We start from the raw sequence: 22,495 nt of genomic DNA, 5'->3' as shown, positions 1-22,495 counted from the left end.
CCCTAATTTACCTTCATCCCCGTTTTCGGACCCTGGGGCAGGATCAGTCATATATACCATCATAATTGTCTCATGGACAACTCAGATAAAATTATAATATAAACTTTAAATTGAAAATAATTAAAGATCAATCTTTAAAAAGGATCGAATTAAACAAGATCAGAAGGAATCGGATAAGAGATTAAGAATAATTTTCCTTCTTCCTCTTCATCCAATTTTGGACCCAGTCGATCTGTATCATAACATCAAATCTCGTCCAATATTTATTATCATACACCAGATTAATTATCTCTTTTTTACACCTCAATGTTTGTTTTTTTTTTTTTTTGAAATCCAGATTAATTTTTTACATCAGATTTTATATATATATGTGCATTTTCTTCATTTGCACCTACTTAAAGAAGCAGCTCGAAAAGATAAATTTTCTTATTTATTCAACCTCTGTTTTCTATAAATTGAACCCTCAACCGTTACAATAGGTGTTATTCACATGAACATCCATCCACTCGAGAGCATCAAGCCTTCAAAAGCCTACCAGCAAGTATGACTCCGACCTTCTCTTTACTGGATGCTTTCAACCTCTGAAGGGGCCTTGAGGAAATAAAATTCAAGTATAACTTGCCTTCTGTGAAGAAATCAGGTCGTCAATGGCTGATTCTCTTGTTCCTGGTGTGCCTGGCCCTGGTTTTGGGAATCTCTGGAGACGGAAAAGGAGAATATGCTTTCAGAAGATGCACCACCAAACAATGAGAGCAGAAGGGATCCTAGAGAATCGGTAGGCCTCGGCAGAATTCTTTGATGGGGGTTAATATTCAGAACCTCTCGAGGTTCATTGTTTGCAAAAGGTGTATCGGACTCTCCAGTTTGATCAGACCTTGCAGAGATGTCAGTTGTTGCCGGTGTGGGTTCATTTCCAGAGGGATTGCGGTTAGGTATGCTTACTCTAGCAATGTGAAACGTCGAGGTGTAAATAGCAGATGATGTGATCTGAACACCAGTTTGTTGTTGCAGCTGAGCGCGAGCTCTCATGAATCTTTGCAAGGCAGGAACCTGAAATAAGATGGAGAAGGATGTAAATGCATCGAAGACATCCTGACTTCTCAAGCTCTCGTTGACCATCAGGTTGCTTCAACCAAAAACCCAAATTGCTTGTTTGAAGTCGTGAAGTCACAATTGAAAAAATGTTTGCATCATGAAACAAGAAGAAATAACATGATTTCATTGCAGTGATGCTTGTTATTTACTCATGGTGTTCCACAGAGTTTGTCGTCGCTTTCTACAAGAAATTGCATCGACAAAAAAGGCTAAGTCTACTAAATTAAGTCTACCAATAGCAGAATGAGAAACAATAACATAATGAGCAAGAGAAGTAAGTTTTGAAGTCCAAAGCCAAATTATTATCACCATGGAAGAAGATAAAATCTGTATTGTGAGCCAGAGAACCATTCACCTCAAATTGGTTCCAGAAGGAAAGAATCAAGTGTTGCATAAATGCTGCCATTGCGGAAAAAGCCACATAAGAAAAACCTGCACAGAAGCACAAATAAATAAAAATAACCAAACTTTTACAACCTTACAAAAAAAAAATGAACTTTAACAATTATAAAAACATGAATATTACTTACCGTAAGGATAAGAAAAGAAATAGATGTGAAATACAAGGAAATAGAGCAAGAAAAATCGAGGAAAGAACTGCATTGATATAGTTGTCCGCACACTACAAAATAAGCACACAAAAATAAAATTATATAAGAGAGCTGCATTATAATCCAAGAGTTATTGTATGTTCAGCGTTTGTCACAATTCATAAATGGAAGAAAAGAAAGTTACTTTATGCCACATTATAATCCAACTGGCACTTACATTTATCTTAAATGTTATTTCAATAAGACTGATTAGTAGTTAAATTAAAAAAGGTCCTATCCAAATCAGATCTCTGCAATGTGTCCCACTGAGGCACCTCCATGCAACACAACGAACTCAACAGAAAAGCTGGTGGCATACTTCCTTTATGAATAACTATGTAAGGTCTTGTGATATATACAATTAAACAGTTGTAAAAAAAAAGACAGGAGAGGAAGAAAAAGAAAAAGAAGGATTGAAGGAAGCATAGTCTTTCAATGTATGTTTATGACATTTGATTCCCTCCCCCTTCTCCATCTCCTCTCTGCCTTGCAGCCAAATACCTTCCACTTTCTCTCATCCCGCAACGGTATGAGGCAGTCAGATTTTGTGGTTTGTTGATACTGGCATCTGTGGCAACCCTTCTACCATGCCTTGCATGGTTCTATATCGCAGTGACAGTGAGGGGATTATAATTACAATTGTTTAACATTGCTATAGTTTATTTCCAATCATCAGGCACATTGAAACCCTAGTTAAGAGGTGCAAACTTGCCATCTACTAAAGTGCCAAGTGGTTCCATGTAGGATTCTTTCTCAAGTTCCATCAGTTTCCTAAGAAAGATATCTATATGTTATGAATTGGGTACTAAATGGTATATTTTTCAGTTCAGGTACCAAATAGGTAGGTGTTTAGGGTAAAGTTCAAGTATGACTATTTGTTATGATGCTGGCATTAGCATCATTCAGAGAAGAGAAAAATAGACAACCTACTAGTGCACATCTATAACCAGTTACGGCTAGTATCTGACTTGGGAGGTTAGAACTATCTATTCACTAAAGATTGTATAACCTAAAGGTGCACACACAGCATAAAGTAGACCCATTAATAGCAACACGAACAGAGGTATTACCTGATCATCGTAAATAGTTCACACAGCCACACGAGAGTTAAGACCAGGATTGCTAGTAGCTGGTCATCATAGAACTCAAATAGGAAAAACAGGATGCCAATCATAATCTACAGCAACTAAGAGGTGAAATATCAGATGAAGCAAACTAAGATAAAATGATAAATCACAAAAAAAAGATTAATTTAACTTTTTCACTTACAGGTACAAACACCAAAGACTCAATTACATGCACAAAGATTAACTGGAATGTTGGAAGATGATTACGAGCATGGTGTTGAAGCTGGACTGAGGACCCAAAAGAAAGAAAATGTAAAATTAAATATACAGCCTGTTGAAATACAGAATATTGCTACTGAGAAGAAGAAACTAAACAAACCTGTAAATCTTAGCATACGAGATTGTGTTTCCCTCAATGTAAATGAAACTGACATTGTAGTGGTAAAGAACACAAACAATGACATAAGGAGTACACCAGATTTGGTAACCAAGTATTCTGCAAAGTCAGAATTACTCAATATAAGGTCAATAAAATTAGCAAATCAAGGTGTTATTGGAAGGAAAAGAAATGAAAAAGGAAAATGCTATTTAGTTCACTTAAATCTACTAATTGGCTGAGGAATATCACAATTATGCAGGAGTCAATCACATTAAAAAAATGCATGCCTACATGACAGTTCTCAGTCGTATTAACCAGCAATAAAGTTTAATGATATTAGCATGTTTTACATGTTAAATGATTAAGAATCATGTCAGAAGAACATCATTATGTATGTCAAAATAGATGTGCTTTAATGCGGCAAAAGGTCATATGGTAACCCCGAATGCCCCACACGATCAGCCTTACAACCATATGTAGAGAGGTAAATCAGAAACTGTAGATGATCCCCATGGGGGAGGGTATATTCCTATCTTTTGCCATGATTCAACCATTGCTTAATGCGGCAACTTTACCCATGGTTACCATCTCAGCTATGCCCTGTGGGCCAAAATAGATGTGCTTTACATGGCATACATAGTGATCCTTGGTAGGAACCTCATGTGTTGGGTTAGTCGGGTTTTGGCTCAAACCAACCATACATAAAACTTCAGGTATCTGAACCAAACACCTTATCCAAGCAAGTCAAAACAAGACCATAGCCAAGCTTGGTCAGGTATCAAACCAACACAAACTTGACTCTAAAGAAGTTTAAGATATTCTGAACATTTTCAATCCATGGTTATATGATAGGCTTGCACGTACAAGACTTGAGAGATCAACAAGATTAGGCCATAGAAATAGCCTTCTTCATGCAGGATGAAGATGCATGCATACTCTGGGCATCCCAATTGGTTATCGGAGATAGCTAATTCTTCAAAAGCTATCTCTAGAACATTTTACCAAGACTACAACTGAGAAGATACCAGCAAAATTTCCAGTCCGAGTAAAGCTTAGAAATCAGAAATGTCAAAAAACCACGGGTTACCCTAGGAGACCCAAGCAGTCTGGGTAGACTTAGAAATTGCATGAATGATCTAATTATGCTTATAACAACTAAGGCATCAAAACAACCAATATACTAACAGAACTAAAAGGATCAACAGCATCTTAAGAATGAAATATGTCAGTTTCTCTTTCAATAGACTAAGAAATTCTTTTATTCAGACACCTAAAATCATGAAACGTAATGGCTACAGAGATAACTGTTTCAGAGTCGGATATTCGACAAAAAAAGAATGATTTTATTTTTTTTAGCCAAAGCCTAAAATCAACGAACCTCCAAAACGTGTAGGACCATCTGATGCTTCTTGACCATAACTAAGATCATAGAACGCTTTTGTTTGGTAATTGTAAAGATAACCTGCATAATTCATGAGAGTCACATGAGGAAAAAATTTTATGTGAAAACTACTAAAACTTATTAATTTCTAAGATAACACAAGAAACATTAGTTAGAGTGAACTAAAAAGAATATGCTCCCACTGCAAAGCTAAATTTCTGGAATAACTAACAGATGGGACTAGAAACGCAAGGCATATCAGGCATCAAATGCAAATAATAGTTGCAAACCATTAAAAACCAATGTTTTCTAAGTAACTGATATTGACATGATCTGACCTTCCAACATTGTGCAACAGAAAAGGTCCGTTAAAACTTTTGAACAATTGCAATAAAAGTTGCAACTTTTCAGCAATAAATTTAATATGATGAATTATTGACAACAATAAAACATAATTAAAAAAAACTCACCATGCCCAGGAGAACTTAGAAGTGTATTCATCAAAATAGTATCGTAACCAACAAACGTGTTGATAAGACGTTGTTGCCACCTATCAAGGGATATACACAATAATATTATTTTGTTGGGCAACGGTAAAAATGACAATTTCATGATGCTTTATTAAAACAAAAGACAACAGTATCTGTTCATACTAAATTATCAATCTTTCACCTATGAAACAATTAAAACCTAACTTTAACACTTAAATTTACTATAATACTCCAATTTAGTTGAATCCAAATAATTTGATTCAATACCTGGCTTAGTTCTTACCTAAAGCCACACCCCTCTATCTCACCCATAAGTTGTTGTCTCTTGCCACTCTTTCCTTTGTCACTCATTTTGGTTTGCTAGCCACATCTATGTTACTATCCTCCATGAAATTGATAGACCCACTTTCTTGTATCTTCTTTTTAAACCCTTTTCTCTTCCACTGCCCTACCCATCCCAATTTGGAATAAAGTGAGATTTCAAAAAATTTTGTAAGAAATCAGATGATCCACCTATTTCTCTGGTTCTCTTATGACTTCAACCATCATTGGTTCATGCGCAGACAAATTTTATGTTCTTTTGGTGTGCCTCAGAGAGGTCCTTCAGGTGGCCAATTTCTTTTTTAAAAAACATAGGCTTAGCAAACACTGACCATGATGAAACTTGATCAAAATTGGTCAATCCTGCACAGTTTAGAAAACATCCATTGTGTTCAGCAACTAGAAGTTCAAACCCTTAGAAAATGGCTTGCCTAATGACATCTTCATAAGGGATAATATGAGCCTGTAGAATATATTGTAAATATGGATAGTTTAATTTAGGCAGATCAGATTTGATTTGATTGTATTCCATTCCATAAATAAGTAGGGAAGAAGTGTCTAAATAAGCAATGATCCTCATGTACTGATTCAATATCAAGAATTTGAGAAAATATTCATTCAAGATCTTTCTCTTTCTTTCGGCAGAATTCTTCATCGTATCAAAGCATTAATCTGTCATTGAATCTATTTCCGGGACAGTAAGCCATCAGCCATCTTTTCTTCAAAGCGTAGCAAACTCTTGGCGACCACAGTCTTGTTCTCGCCCATTGGCTGCAACAAAAAATCGAAAGCCATGTCAACCCCTAATCCTCCCATCGGAGTCAAAGGCTCCTATATCACTGGCCACAAACTCAATGGTCAAAATTATCTCCAATGGTCGCAGCCCATAAGGATGTACATCTGCTGCAAAGGGAAAGACGATTTCCTCACCAGCGCCTTTGTCGCGCCCTCACCCGAAGGCCCAAAATATAAAATCTGGAATGCTGAGAATTACATGGTGATGTCTTGGTTGATAAATTCAATGACCAACGAAATCAGGTAAAACTTTCTTCTCCACCAATCTGCAAAGGATATATAGAAAGCTATGAAGGAAACGTAATCACATTCGGACAAGACATTGGAACTATTCGAGGTTGAATTGAATCTTTACGACCTTAGACGAGGTGAGCTAGCTGTTACACAATATTTCAACACCCTTGCTCGCCATTGGCAGCAAGTTTACATCTTTGATGTTCATCAATGGGCCTGTAAAACCGACGCCGAACTCCATCAAAAAATCAATGAGCAGAGGAGGACCTTCAAGTTCCTATTCAGGTTAAACTCCTTAGTGGACAACGTACTCTCACGCATTCTCAACCTCAAGCTGTTGTCAAGCATGCGTGAAGCATTTGCTGAAGTCCACTACGAAGAAAGCAAACAAAAGATTATGCTTGGGATGACTATTCCTGCTGAAGCGTCAGCACTTGCGACTCATCAATTCCAGTCTCGACTCAACAACGACAGTCACGAGCCTTGACAGAATGATGGAGACAACCAGTGGTGTGGTCGTCCTTGGTGCGACCATTGTCACAAAGCTGGGCACACCAAAGATAAATGTTGGGTGATTTACAGGAAGCCACCATGACGGAAAGCCCAAGTCGGAGCGCCACCTGCAAGCTCACGTCGCCCACAATCAACCATCAGCGGCCAACCCCGAACAGATTGACTTGCCGATGAAGATGTTGCGTGACCTACCAAGAAGTGAGAGACATGGGAAGCCTAAAAATTAGGCTGGATTCTTTTCCCAGCAGTGAAAATCAGGCCCAATATGAAATTTCAGCCCACCCAGACCAAAAAAGGTCCACTGCTGCCTCAGCCCATCTAAAGGCAATCTGGTTACTCAACCCAAAATGAAGGTATTTTTCCCTAACACCTTAAATATAAACAGGTCTCTCGGACGATGGATTATTCACTCAGGCACATCGGATCACATGACGGGCGATATATCCCTCCTTCATAATTATGTTCTATGTCAAGACAATTCCACTATTTGTGTTGCAAATAGGTCTGTCACAAAAATAGTGGCGTTGGTTCGGTAACGATAACGCCAAATATATACTTGAAAACGGTCCATGTTCCTACATTGGACTGCAGTTTATTATCCATAGAAAAGCTGACTCATGATTTAAAGTGTCTTGCTAAATTTTTTCCTAAACTGTGTGAATTTCAGGGTATGGAAACGGGGAAGACAATTGGCAAGGTTGAATCATGCTCCAGACTCTACGTTATTCACGGTACTCCGCCTTACTATAGAAATTTAGTTAGCTACCACTCTACCTCTTCCGACAATAAATATGCCAAAATTATGTTATGGCACTATCATCTTAGTCATCCAAACTTTACTTATCTTGCAAAATTATTACCAAATTTATTTCTTAATGAAGATGTCAATTCCTTTCAGTGTGAGTTCTATCAACTTGCTAAACATACATGAGTATCCTTTCCAAGCTTAAGTTACAAACCACCTAAACCCTTTTTACTCATTTATAGTGGCGTTTGGAGACCGTCCCGTATTAAAACTCTTACCAGAAATCATTGGTTCATTTCATCTGTTGATGATCATACACTTGGTTGTTTCTAATTAAAGATAAATTTGAGTCACATATTTGAATAGTGCTATACTAGGATTCAAACCCAGTTTCAGACATCTATTAGGAACTCAAAACCGACAATGTCAAGGAATACTTTGCCTCAAATCTTGGCACTTTTCTATCCTCAAAAGACATCATCAATCTTAGTTCCTACGTTGACACTCCTCAACAAAATGGAATTGCCGAATGCAAGAATAGGCATCTTCTCAAGGTAGATTGCTCACTCATGTTCTCTTTTAATGTACTAAAAAAATTTTGGGGTGATGTCGTCTCCACAACCACCTATATCATTAATCGAATGCCCTCTCGAGTTCTCAATTTCCATAGTCAAGTTTAACTTCTCCTCAAATCATACCCCCACACCAAGGCAATCTCTCAAAACATTCATGCAAAAGTATTTGGTTGCACATCATTTGTTCACATCACTATCACAATTGTAGTAAACTTGATCCAAGATCCACTATATGAATTTTCCTCGGCTACTCACCATTAGGCTACAAATGCTACAAACCTGTCACCAAGAAAACCTACAACACCATAGATGTCCCTTTGATATTCAAAGGGAGAATCTGAGTGAATATCATTGTCCATTATTTTGTTCTGGATCAGACCCTGACATCATTCACCCTCTATCCAATCCCCTTGTGTCACATCCCATTCATGCATCTCCTCCTCCCGCAGTGAAGCAATTTTGTGTATACACAAGCCGAACAACACATTCAGCACTAGTTCAAGAGTCAGAACAGGATCCAACTCCCAAAGACATTTACTCAATATGATACTCAATCATAAAATATACTTCACCTGTGGATAATAACCTTGACATTCCAATTTCTTTGAGGAAGGGAGTTAGATCCGACATAATGCATCTCATCTCCAACTTTTTTTTCTTATGAAGGACTGTCCCCAAATTATCAGGCGTGTGTCGCCGCCTTTGATAATATTCAGGTTCTAACCACCATTGATAAAGCTCTCAAACACCCTGGATGGAGAAAAGTTGTTGATGAGGAAGTAAAAGCCCTATAAAAGAATGGTACATGGTCTGTTTGTGAACTACCAAAGGGAAAAAAGCAATTAGATGCAAATGGATTTTTAATGTTAAACACAAAGTTGATGGTACAGTTAAAAGACTAAAGGCACGTCTTATAGCCAAAGGATTCTCACAATCCTATGGTATCGATTACCAAGAAACATTTGCTCCAATGGCCAAGTTCAACACTATCAGAATCTTGTTCTCTTTAGCTGCAAACAAGAACTGTCCTTTACACCAATTGGACGTCAAAAATGTCTTTCTAAATGGTTACTTAGAAGAAGTTTACATGGAAATTCCCCCGGCCTTAGCACCTATAACAAGAAGGTATGCAAGCTTCACAAGTTATTATATGGTCTTAAACAATCCCCGGGGCATGGTTTGACAAGCTACCTACTTCTGTGACAATACATGGATACACTCAAGTGTTAAGCAGATCACACCTTATTTATGAAAATCTCTCCTAAAAGGTAGATCACCATTCTTATTGTCTATGTCGATGATATCATCATCACCGGTGATAATGAGAAAGAAATCGCAAATCTAAAGGGGCACCTCACTCAGAATATAAAAGATCTCGGGAATCTAAAATTCTTCCTTGGCATGGAACTGACTCGATCTGAACACGGAATATTATATCATAGCGGAAATACATGTTGGGCCTACTAAAAGAAATAGGCATGCTTGGGTGCAAGCCTGTGGATACTTCGATGGATGATTCCAACAAAATTGGCTCTGGAAAGGACCTTACACTGGTAGACAAGTGGAAATATCAACAACTTGTAGAAGGCCTCATCTATCTATCCCACACATGACCTATATCAGGTTTCCCGTCAGTATGGTAAGTCAATTTATGAATGGTCCTACATAAGAACACATGAACGTTGTCTCCAGAATCTTGAGATACCTCGAGAGTACCCGGACAAAGGATTACTATTTCGAAAGAACAAAGATCGAGGTATACGTGTGTACTTCGATCCAGACTGAGCTAGGGATCTTACTAATAAACGATCGACCTCGGGCTATTGTACGCATGTCTGGGTAATCTAGTAACATGGAGAAGTAAAAAGCATTATATGGTTGCAAGAAGCAGACGCGGAATTTAAAGCTCTTGCATTCGGAATCTGCGAAGGTATATGGATTCACAAAATCCTAAAAAAACTCAGAATAATCGCAAGATAAAGCTGTCAATCTACAATGTTGAAAATTTAGCAACCATCGGCATTACAAAGAATCTTGTTTATCATGACAAAACGAAACACATAGAAATTGATAGACACTTCATTTCAGAAAATATGCCGAAAGGATCTTTGGATCTCTTGGATATCCCTTCACGACATCAAATGGCAGACATACTTACAAAAGCTCTCACAAGGATCAACTTCAAAGAACTATGTGACAAGTTGGGCATGTAGTATGTACAACCCAACTTGAGGGGGAGTGTAGAATATATTGTAAATATAGATAGTTGAATTTAGGTAGATCAGATTTTATTTGATTGTATTTCATTCCATAAATAAGTAGGGAAGAAGTGTATAAATAAGCAATGATGCTCAATATCAAGAATTTAAGAAATTCTTCATTCCCGTTCTCTCTTTCTCTCTCTCTCTCGCAGTAGAATTCTTGAGAGACCATTCATCATCAAATTAACTAAAATCTGAAAATCAAAGATGTGGCCAGCAAGACTATCAGTTTATTGGGTTCAATGGTTCAACTGGCCCAACTAGTTGAACTGATTGGCCAGGAAAATAACATTGTATATATGATTTAGATTTTATATTATCATATATTTTATGCTTAACATATTAGAAAATAATACAGGTAAAACAGATTTTTAAAAGTAAAAAATACTTAGTTGGGAGTAGACAACTAAGTGACTACATAAAACACTGGATTGTAATTTACATATTCAAGATGATCATTTCCAATGTAGATGGATTATCTAAGGATTTAAACGTAAGAGGTACAGAATCACCTGTTCCCAAAGCATGAGCTTTGAGCGGATATTGTAATATTGACAGTTTGTATGTTGTGATGAGATTTTGCTACTTCAGGAAGCAGGAAATATCCCTGCAGAATAAATACACAGCCTTAAAATTCGTAGCAATGCTACAAGATAGACAAAGGTTCGTGCATATGGAACTGGATGCTGATCCTATCAAGTTGAAAAGATTGATTGTTTTATTACCTTTTCTGTTGTGTATAAATATATTGGCTCAATTGCTCTGCTTTTCTTCTCAAGATATCTGGCTGCAACAGAGAGCAAAATTGTCAAAAGGATATGCCACAACATTCCCATTATAAAATATATGCATACAAGATAAATAATGAAATCACCTGGCAAAGACTTAAGATCTCCAAAGCAAAAAAGCCATAAGCATTCAAGAAAATCAAGGAATGGATACCACCCTGCACGTTTCTGTAGTTCAAAGTTTGGTCCTCAGAGATGAAACCCATATTGTACAGAAACCATCATAGTAACTAAACCAAGCAAATAAAAAATTTGCAGAATGTTCTTTGTTCAAATCCCATACACAAAATTGTTTAAACAAAGATTTTGATCCAACAGAAACAATAAAAATTCTTTACAAGAAAATGAATCTTCAGATACAGCAAAAATGAATGGCTACAATCAAACTTTTGATTTAGTTGCCTATGTAGTGTGAATACAAAATTATCTAGATCCAGAATGATCAAAGAGAACTCAAATTAAAGAAGGCAAGTTTTAAGCAGTTTAACATTTTCACAACAATCAGTTCCTCCCTCCCTCTCACTCTTCCTCTGTCCCTCATATTCATTCACCCAAGTAAACAAGTCTATAATGCATTCGAATGCAGTTCCTACCCAAGGTCTGAAATCTCGTTCAGAGATGGAGAATTGGTCGTTAGATATAATGAGACATGCCGGCACCCAATGATAATGGCGATCTTGAGTTATTGGTCCATATGCCAAACCCTAAGCGAAGAAGAAGAGAAAAATAAAAAAGATCCAATTGCCTCATCGGAACACGTTCTACCTCACCTAAGCCTCACAGAAGACTCGCTGATGCAGCACCAGAAGAGATATTTTAATATTTTTATTATTTTTGTTAAGTTAGGGTTTTAGGGGTAATTTCATCTGTCATAGGGTTAGGGTATGAGTCTATTTAAACTATTCGTTTAGTTGTTTTGAGAAGTTTTGGCTTAATTCTATTTCGAGTCGTCGTCTCCTTCATGGTCTATTTCGAATCAACAAGTTGTAGAAAAATCAATTCTGATATTCGTGTTCAAATCAATGGGGTTGATAGTATCTGCTACGTCAGTTGGTATCAGAGCCGAACTAATCTTACAAGATCATGCAGCCGAGAACACAACAATGGGTTGATAACACCCACAACGTGTATGAACGCGATCTGGAATACCGATTTCAAGAGATGTTGGATGAACGGATGGGGCGAATTGAAGGGGACGTGGATCAACTTGCTGACAGGATAGCGACAATGTTCGAGAACCAAATGGGCAGAAATCCGATCCATCGTCATCACCGAGCAATCTCGGATGTGAAGTGGCGAGGAAGACAATGAATCCACTGATGAGGACCAAGTGGGGCAGCAGATTAGGGCTTCTATAGGGCACCCTTGACAATGACGAGATTGAAATATTTGGTGATCCAGTTTATGACGATGAATCATTTCTTGAGGATGACGAAAGCAATAATGACTTGGAAGAGGACGAAGTTCATCAAACCTCTCATCCTGACGCAGATCATGATGAGCATGAGAAAGATGATAAGAAATTTGATGAAGATGTCATAGGAGCAAAGGATATGACTGTTGTAATTTCAAATCCGTCATCTAATCTAATTGCTCGACCTCCGGTAGATGGAAAGACAACGTTTGAAGAGGGTGAACATGAAATTCTAGAAAATGAATTTTATGTTCCTTCCAAATTGAAAAGATCAATTATGAACTCACATCAACCAAGGCTCACTGCTCTTCCCATTCGACAAAACCATTCAGGTCCAGATTTTCATCCTCACTTTGATGGGCCAAGTCTCTCAGCTGGAGTGGGCATGAGTTCACAAATGCACCACCAAATATGCATGATCATACGGCCTTTCATAATGCAAGTGTATTGAGACCAACGCTAGGAATGTTGGGCCCACCAGGTTTTCACAATATTTCTGTCGCAGATGCATACAGGAAGCATCATGTAGTTGTTAGAGTGTATACTAAAAGCCTAGCTTTTGGTATAAACATTTATCTAGAAATAAAAATCACATTGGTCAAATGACTACATTTATGATAAATGTAGTTGTTCAATTAATTTATATTGTAGATAACATGGTGTGTGGTGTCACACACAGAAGATCATGTTATCAGTACCTTATAAATTATAAACAGTAGCTCACGACCAAGATGGAAAGGAACAAACCATTGGAAGGTCGTAGTGTAATTAGGTATTAGTTTATCTTAACTATATAATTACACTAGTACACTTAAAGTGTATTGAGTAGGACCATTTGAGGTCGTTCCTTTTATACTGACTTAATAAAGGAACAAAGACCTCAGTTATTATGGAAGTGTGTGCTCTTAATCCTAATATAATAACAAGCACATATATTTGATATTTATTTCTTTAATTTATCAATGGGTGAGATTTAGTTCGATGAATCAATAAGCCCGATAAGTTGGGAAATGGTATCACTTATAGTGTGTGTTGTTGATTATAGAAGGAAACTGTGTCCTAGAGATACTAGGTTGATAATGTCCTCAAGAGGAGCTCATAAGGATTGTCATGTTAAACCCTGCAGGTGGACCTAGTCCGACATGATGATAAGGTTGAGTGGTACTACTCTTGGACTAAGATATTAATTAAATGAGTTGTCAGTAACTCACTTAATTAGTGGACATTCGATATCTTAAACACAGGGAGACTAACACACTCATGATAAGAAGGAGCCCAAAATGTAATTTGGGATTGATGCGGTAGTTCAATAATAGTTCTCTAGTGGAATGAATTATTATTGATAAAATTAAGTTGTGTGTTCGGGGCGAGCACGGGATGCTTAATTTTATCGGGAGACCAAAACCAATTCCTCCTCTCGGTCCCTATCGTAGCCTCTTAATTATAGAGTACTATACCCACCTATACCCACCTTCTTACCCATCCTATAGGGGCCGGCCAAGCTAGCTTGGAGACCAAGCTAGGGCCGGCCATGGGTATGTTCATGGGTGAATTCATGTGGCCGTCCCTATTAAAATAAAAAGGAATTTTAATTTTAAAATTTTTCTTATGTGGATAATATAATTTAAAAGAGAGTTTAAAAATTTAAATCCTTCCTTTTATAAGATTCTACAAAAGATTAAGAGAAGAGTTAAAATCTCTTTCCTTATTTAGATTAAAAGGTTGATTTTAATTTTGGTAAAAACTTTCCTTTTAATTATATTCATGATTTAAAAGAAAGTTTAAAAATTAAAAATTCTCTTTTATTAGTTTCTACAAAAGATTAAGAAAAGATTTAATATCTTTCCTTATTTGTAGATTGAAAGGAGATTTTAATTTTAGAGATAACTTTCCTTTTGAAATTATCCACGTGTTTAAAGAAAGATTTTAATTTATAAAATTTATTTTTATTAACCAATCATAAGGGATTAAACTTATTGGAGAAATTTTTATAAATTTCTAGAACAAATTAGGAAGTTTTAATTTTGTTTTAATTAAAACTCTCCTTGTTTGGGAGAATGGTCGACCATTATAATTTGAAAAGAGAAAATTATTTTAATTAAATAAATTTTCCTTTTCAATGGCAAAAGAATTAAGGAAGTTTTTATTAAATTTTCCTTATTTGCCAAGACCAAGGATTATAAAAGAGGGGGTAGAGGAGGCTTCAAGGCTAACGACTCTATTCTATTTTTCCTCTCTTTTCTCCTTGGGTGTGGCCGGCCCTTTCTTTCCTCTCCTCTCCTTTGTGTGGCCGAAACCTTCTCATGGTGGAGATAGCTTTGGTGGCCGGATCTAAGAAGGAGAAGAAGGAGAGAAAAGAAGCCTCTTTTCTAGCATCCCTTGGAGCATGATGGTGGTGGCCGAACCTCTTCATCCTAGGAGAAGTTTTGATGGCCGAAACTTGTAAGGAAGAAGAAGGTGCTTGGTGGTTCTCATCTCGGAAGATCGTTGGCCACACAACGTCCGAGGTTAGAAGAGGAATACGGTAGAAGATCAAGAGGTTTTTCTACAAGGTATAACTAGTAATTTTTCTTTCCGCATCATACTAGTTATTTATGGAAATAATACCAAATACAAGAGGCTTACGATTCTAGAATTTCGAATATGTTTTTCGATATTGTGTTCTTTTGTTTTTTTCTTTTCCTTGTGATTTGATTGTTCTTTTCGGTTAACCTAAAGTTATTTTAGGAAATTAAATATTAGCTTTCTATAAAAGGTTTTGTCTAGTCGGTGGTGGTTGTTCCCATATCCAAGAAGGCCATGTGCCTCGCCACGTCAGTACTGGGAACCAATTATGGAAATTAATATTTAATGGAATTAATAACTTAAGATGATTTGGGTCGAACGTGTTAAGTTCCGCAGGAGACCCAAGTCAAAACCTAAAAGAACGAATAGATTAAGTTTTGGATCAAACGTGTTAAGTTCCGCAGGCGATCCAAAATTTAATTTAAAAGAACACATGGTAGCTAGGAAAAGGTTCAGACCTTTGTACAAAATTTTTGTACAGTGGAACCTCTAGGTTTTCCGAGTAGCAACCAACAGTAGTTACTACAATGGAAAATGATGTTCCTCTACCATTCATAGCATTTGAAGCCATTGGTTTCCCTCCAAAGATTCTCAGAGAGATGCATTTGGCTGGATTTTCATCCCCAATGGATAGACAGAGGCACCTGGACAGATTCTCAGAACTCAAAAACGTGGAACTAAGATCATTATTGTATGTTCAATAAAGAAGCAATGTGATCAATTTGCCCGTAGTCTAGGGCGAGCATTTGGTGTTGTTTCCATTCATGGTGACAAATCACAAGGTGAAAGGGATCATGTTCTATTCCAATTCCGTCCCAGCAGATTTCCAATTCTAGTTTGCCAAGGATCTTCCTCCTGGACTGCCACCTGGACTCGAGAATGAGTTCTTTTCAACTCGGGGAGAATGATGCAGGACCAAAAGAGATATTTTAATATTTTTGTTAAGTTAGGGATTTAGGCGTAATTTCATCTATCATAGGATTAGGGGTTTGAGTCTATTTAAAGTATTTGTTTAGTTGTTTTGAGAAGCTTTGGATTAATTCTATTTTGAGCCATCGTCTCCTTCTTGGAACGAGGTATTTTCCCTATTTCCTGGTATTCTCTTTCGAATCAACAGGTTATAGAAGTATCAATTCTGGTATTCGTGTGTGAATCAACGGAGTCGATAGCATCTCCGTTGATAGTATCTGCTACATCACTCGCTGATTAGCATCTTCACAGAAGAAACTTGGCTAACTATTATTGTTGTTGAGGAAGGCTTGCCTTGCCTCCTCTTCATCTTCATAGGAATCTTGAGTTCTAGTCCCATTTTAAGGGTTGGACAGTTCAAAAATGATAGGTTTTATAGTTTAACCTATGCCAACCAACTTTCTGATGCTAAATTAGGATTCTCTTCCAACAGTTTTTCAACTTATGCTATGTGGTATTACCATTTAGTTCACTTGTTAGATACATGAAAGTTAAATATGTGGTACAGAAAGTACTTTAATTTGTTGTAAGCAGATGAGATAGCATTGACGAGCAATAATCTTAACTCCTGATAGATTCCTAGAAAGTGTACAGACCATAAGGTTCATTTTTTCTCTTAACTGGCATTTTGTTATATATATTTTTTGAATTCAAACAAGCAATAGGAAAAACTTGGAAAAGGAATAGAAAATTAGACAATGAAGCAACAAGCAGTATTAAATATCATGCTTATTTTATGCCAAGCAACATGACATAATAGCATGAATTTAATTTATTCTGTCCCCTCGGGACGGTCTAGTGGCTAGCACATAAGGTGTTGCCACTATGAGGTCTGGGGTTCGAATCTCGGCAAAGCCGAGGTAAATGTTTCCCTTATGTGCTAGTCACTATTCCAAAGGCTAGTAGCCGCCCGTGATTTACCTCCTCCGTGTTGGCCCTGGGACGGGTTGGTGGGGGCGGTAGGGGCACTGGGGGTAAGCGTATTCACCTTTTGCCACCATGAATTTAATCTATTCTCTTTTTTTTTTTGTCAAATGTTGTTTTTAGATATACAACATTGTTCAAATTATAAAGGGATCAAGTTAGTGAGTTGTACCTTAAAATTTTGAAAAGAGCTACTGAGGAAAAAATAAAGGCTGTGACACATTTCTGAAAAACAATTTCACTCCATTGATGGAATTTAATAAATTAGACAACTAATGAGTAAGTAAAGAGAAAGGAAGAAGAATATTGGTATGATTCTTATTGACTTGTAAAAAATTTGACCTCTATATAATTATTATGGTGGGTTAAAAAGGTATACATTAATTAAGAATATCTAGTAATTATATTCATGCGTAAAAGACAAATGATAAGGTAGTTACTAATGTTATAGCCATTTGGAGTGTGTTAGGTATTAGCTAAGAAAAATAATTTCAAAATAAAGAAAAAAAGAGAGAAATTAAGATGGATAGACATAAACTTAAGCTCGAAATATCTATGTTATTCAATAAAAAAAGAACAAAATATTAGTAGGATAAATAATGGGTGGTTGAGCTTCTAAAGTATTGTTTGATCACTATGCACCCCTTAGGTTAAAAAGAAAAAAAAAAGTTTTACAGTACATTCTACCATGTTTTATGGACCATAATGAAGAGAGGTCCAGAGGAGGCCTTGAATTGATTAGAGAATAAACTGCAAGATATAAAAAGGAAACTAAGACAAACAAGTTGCATATAGTCAATCCTGTATACTTGGGACAAACACGGTCTTATGAGGATGATGATAAATTAAATGTCTGCAACTATTAGGTAGTGCTGTCAACCAAATAGTATTTGAGAACATGATAATTTTCAAAATGTACATAGATAGATGTAGCAGTATTTTTTTTATTTGCCATCAGAAACAAAAAGTTAAAGATGCCTATGATCATTGAATTTGCACCAAGACGTTTCAAATGTTATCAGCATTCTAACCAACTTAGAACTGGAACACGAATTCAAAGAACATGATGAAAGAATTTGACAAAATTCATAATCAACCACTCAAGAAGGAAGAAAGTTCAATTATTGAAGAAGCTTTTAACTGCAATAAAGCAATTCCCTGTTAAGACAAATAATGACATCCAGCGGACATGACCTTCCAAAATTAGGTTTTTAAATGAACATAAAGTTGGTGAAAAAGATCCATATTCAGCTCAATAAGAGTTCATTTATGTCGATTGCCATAAGCATAAAATGTAGTCATTAAAGAATGCAGAAACTTCAAATAAAATTAAACAACTCAGACAATTAAATGTATCAAAAGGATAAGTACAAAGAAAATTGATTCTCACCATTGAATGACTGGCAAAGATCATAAACTCCTTTCCTCTTTTCCAAAATGAAAGACATTGCATCTTCAACTTACTAGAGAAGTTTTTCGCTTCAACTTGTCTGATGAATTCACTGATAGAGATTGGATAACCAATTTGAAGAATTGGTGACTCAGTTTTTGAATCTGTCTCATGTTCCATGGTCTTAATAATGGTAGTGACAGATGTTTTTCCCACCACAGGAACGAGCAACTCTTTGTCATTCTTCCATGATTTAAAAATCAGTTTGCTCCTTCTAGAACCTGAACCTAACCAGTTTGACCAAAACTTGGTAGAAAAAATGGTGATTCCATCTGCTGCAATATCTGGACCGCCAGTATTCTCTTTAAAATGTCCCCTCTGAAGCTCCAAACTATTCCATTCAGATGAGTTCCGAGTCCAAAGACCTGCAGTAGTTATCTGAAATAACTGGCATGAGTCAACAAAGGTTCAAATAGTAGCCAAAGAGTAAAACAAAATTGAGTGAATCAAAATGGAAGGCCTGCAAAACAAGTGCACATTGAGTTAGCAGACAAATATTTCTCGTCTTTTGGAAAAAAAAAAATAGGTTAGCAAACAAGTACTACAATAAAAAAGGTAGAAACTTAAAGATTGTGCTTATGAGTATGCAAACATTTAAATGCCCTGTAAATGATATACATATAGATGCATATAAGGTTATGTGCATGGATATATCCAAGTTTTCCATGAATAAAAAAAAGTAACATCCCAATTCTCATAGTGAAGCAAGATCACTGAAAAGTTAAACATCAATATATATATATATATATATATATATATTGAAGTTGTTAGACTGAGTAGTGAAAGAACATTCAGGGGAAAAGAATAAATAGCACACCTTGATCTGTACTAATTGAGCTTCCCCGAACTTTACTCCAGATAGCTCACTTGCACATCCAGGCTAAAATAAAAAAGAACCAGTTAGTTAAGTTATTCAGTCAGGTATCTTCTTCAATCTATCTCTGAGGTTTCTTAATAATTCCAAACTTCCATTGCTAATGCTATTGGATACTTTTGAGAAACATCTCTGGAACTCTAGCGACCCACTCAAACACATAAACTACAACAAGCACATTGAAGCATATTTCATTCTAATAAATTCCGACATAATAGCTCCTAATTTTCTCAAAATGTTCCTCCTGGTATAAGATAAGTTCCACAATTTAAGAAAAAACTAGATGACATCATGATAATGCCAAAGGTAGAGAGCAGAAAATGAATATTATCAAACCATAAAAATTGCCTGACCCATCAAGCTGCTCAAGCTCAGTCACCAAATGAAAACGATCAATGTAGATTAAAACCCATTTTATAAACTGAATCCGAAGATCATAAGGAAGGAAGGGCCCGGGAAGGCCAGCATAACTCAAGGCATGAATGTCCGAGCCTGTGCCGCCTTCTTCAAGCATTATCAATGAACATTATTCTAAAAGCTTTCCAACTTCGCAATACTTGAAATATCATGATGAAAGAGACAGCACCTTCCAGAGAGCTTATAGTTTTTCTTTTTGGCAACGAGAAAACACATTCTCGCATCATTTTCAACGAATGAAAAAACACAGACAAGAATTCTCGAATGCAGAAACAAATTTATTAACAAAGAATCATCTTTAGTAGATTGAAACTCGATAGACAAGCAGAAGAATGTCGGAGAAAATGGCCAGTATACAGGACGCAAACTCCAATTGTTCTCGCATTTCTAAAGAGGATGTCAAGACTCATGACGAAAGTGAGGAGACAAAGAGAATTATTAGGCATGTTCAAAACCTCATCTCTACTCTAAAACAAAATAGCGAAACACACCCAAATTCAAGGTATAATATAACCCGGAATGGTAGGCGAAAAGAAGCAGCGAGAGACCTAGGAGGATTGCCGATAAGACTCACCTGCTGGACGAAATTGACGTGCATAACGAAAAGAAGCGCGAAGATTACAACGGCAAAGGTGAAGTACATGAACTCCAGCGCCATGCGAATCCCCGGAGTGAACAGCTGCGAAAGCATCCCCGACAACCGGGCGTGGACTCGGAGGTACGTCTGCTCCGGATCCATCGCCAACTCCACTTCCAAATCAGTTCCAAGTCGAGACCTTTAGGGTTTCTTCTTCCCTTCCGGAAAGAGAAGCCACGAAAGGAGATCAATCGCCGTCTGTTCGACCTTGTGATCGCTAAACTGTTCGCCAAGAAAACTGGGGGGAAAGAAATGGAATCTTCGCTCTGCGATTTGATGGACAAAGGGGATTCGGAGCCGGAGGGGACGATGAATCGAAGCCTCGAACAGCACACGAACAGCGACCACCGCAAACCACGTATTTATCAGGAACGGACGGCGTAAATTAACCAAGCGTTCAAAAATCGATTCGATAAACGTTTATTTAAGCTCGTCTAAAGAGACTTGTTCAGACAAATAAATTAAACTTAAATTTCATAATATTCAATTCGTTAGAAATTTATTTATTAAAATAAAATTATAAATATTATAATTTTTTTTTAATATATATTTTAATTTTTAATAAATATTTAAATTTATAATTTATTTTTATTAAACTCATTTAAATTTTATAAAAATTCAAATAAACTTATGAGCATAAATATATTCATAAAATATGAACAACTCAATTACACTCCTAAAATATGAACAACTCCATAAAATATGCAGTGATTAATCTACGCGCACTACGACCTGTTTAATTTTTCATTTCCATCAATAGACTTTGTATTTTGTTTAAATTTTTAACTTTTTAAATCCCATATAAAAATTGATAAACTCATTTAACCACTTAACTTCATTGACTAATAGTCCTGGATGACAAATCCAGTCCTATAGAATTTTTTCCTAATCTATACGTATTTGTTTTATTTTTACTCCATTTTTAGCTGAGCAATGAGCATATTATTAGTAAATAATTATTATAAGTAATAGTTATTTATTTCCTAATTATTAGGGATTAATTATTATTAGAAAATAATTATTTATTTCCTAGTTATTAGAGATTAATTATTATTAGGAAATACTTATTATTTTCCTAATTTATGTATTTTTTTATTTTCATTTGTAATGGTATTTATATATATCATATTATATCATTAATAATATGTGAATTCTATCGTTAATATGTTATCCGAGCTCTAAGCTTAACAGCAATCTTTTTTTTTTTCTCTTTCTTTCTTTCTTTTCTCCACAATACCTATCACCCGCCTTCTACAATGGCTGTCGCTGATGACATCAACTGTCGCCTCCAACCGTCTTCTACAATGGCTACCGCCGACGACATCACCCACCGGATATCTCTCACAAATACTCCTGATTAGCGCTGATGAAAACCTTTGGCAACAAGGTGAGCCTTATACCGATCAATTGAGCTATCAGAATTACGCTTAATGTGAAACACTCACTTATTACCCACAAGATTTTGGTCTGGCGAAAAGTATACATTCGATTTATTATGTAAAGGATCTTAGGGCTCTTTCCCTCTTCTGCGGTATTGAAGTTCGCCCAACCTCAAATGGTCTTCTCTTGTCTCAGCAAAAGTATGTCACTGATCTTCTCTCCAAGCACAACATGCTTAACTCCAAGTCGGTCTCCACTCCTATTGCTGCTGGCTCTCGTCTTACTTTGCATGATGGGTCTTCATCTTTTGATACATCTAAGTTCCGACAAGTGGTTGGAGACTTATAATATCTCCGTATGACTCATCTTGATATTCCTTTGCAGTCAATAAGTTTTCACAGTTTATGCATGCTCCTTCAGACACACATTGAGGTGCTATGAAGCGTCTACTTCGATATCTCAATGGTACTAGGGATCTTGGCATTTGTCTTCTTGCGGATACACCTTGTTGGTACAGCGGGACCGACAAGAGTAGGGTGAATTGCCTGCACAATAAAAGTATACCCTCCTCAAGACTTTCAACTCAAAATAGATAGCAATAATAATAAAATAATAAAACAAAAGAATTAG

At 36.4% G+C, this 22,495-nt stretch overlaps 1 protein-coding gene across 2 annotated transcripts; it reads right to left on the bottom strand.

Annotated features, from left to right (window-relative positions):
- Positions 1-408: 408 nt before the first annotated feature.
- LOC122039017 (membralin-like protein At1g60995) lies at positions 409-20,872 on the bottom strand. 2 transcript variants are annotated; one of them, XM_042599029.1, is made up of 14 exons: positions 20,423-20,869; positions 19,375-19,437; positions 18,498-18,935; positions 11,322-11,403; positions 11,173-11,234; positions 10,960-11,054; positions 4,983-5,062; positions 4,510-4,593; positions 3,132-3,248; positions 2,955-3,040; positions 2,756-2,862; positions 1,626-1,717; positions 1,451-1,527; positions 409-1,050 (listed from the first exon to the last, which is right to left on the bottom strand). In XM_042599029.1, the coding sequence occupies exons 1-14, from the start codon at positions 20,585-20,587 to the stop codon at positions 637-639; spliced, it is 1,962 nt and encodes a 653-aa protein (XP_042454963.1). In that variant the 5' UTR covers positions 20,588-20,869; the 3' UTR covers positions 409-636. The 2 variants fall into 2 exon arrangements, with proteins under 2 accessions (XP_042454963.1, XP_042454964.1); XM_042599030.1 differs by lacking the exon at positions 1,626-1,717 and having other exon boundaries at positions 917-1,050; positions 20,423-20,872.
- Positions 20,873-22,495: the final 1,623 nt, after the last annotated feature.

The sequence above is a fragment of the Zingiber officinale genome, chromosome 1A (assembly GCF_018446385.1).
Source record: "Zingiber officinale cultivar Zhangliang chromosome 1A, Zo_v1.1, whole genome shotgun sequence".
Taxonomy (NCBI): Eukaryota; Viridiplantae; Streptophyta; class Magnoliopsida; order Zingiberales; family Zingiberaceae; genus Zingiber; species Zingiber officinale.
The sequence above is the reverse complement of the archived record's forward strand: the minus strand, read 5'-3'. Positions and strand labels throughout refer to the sequence as shown.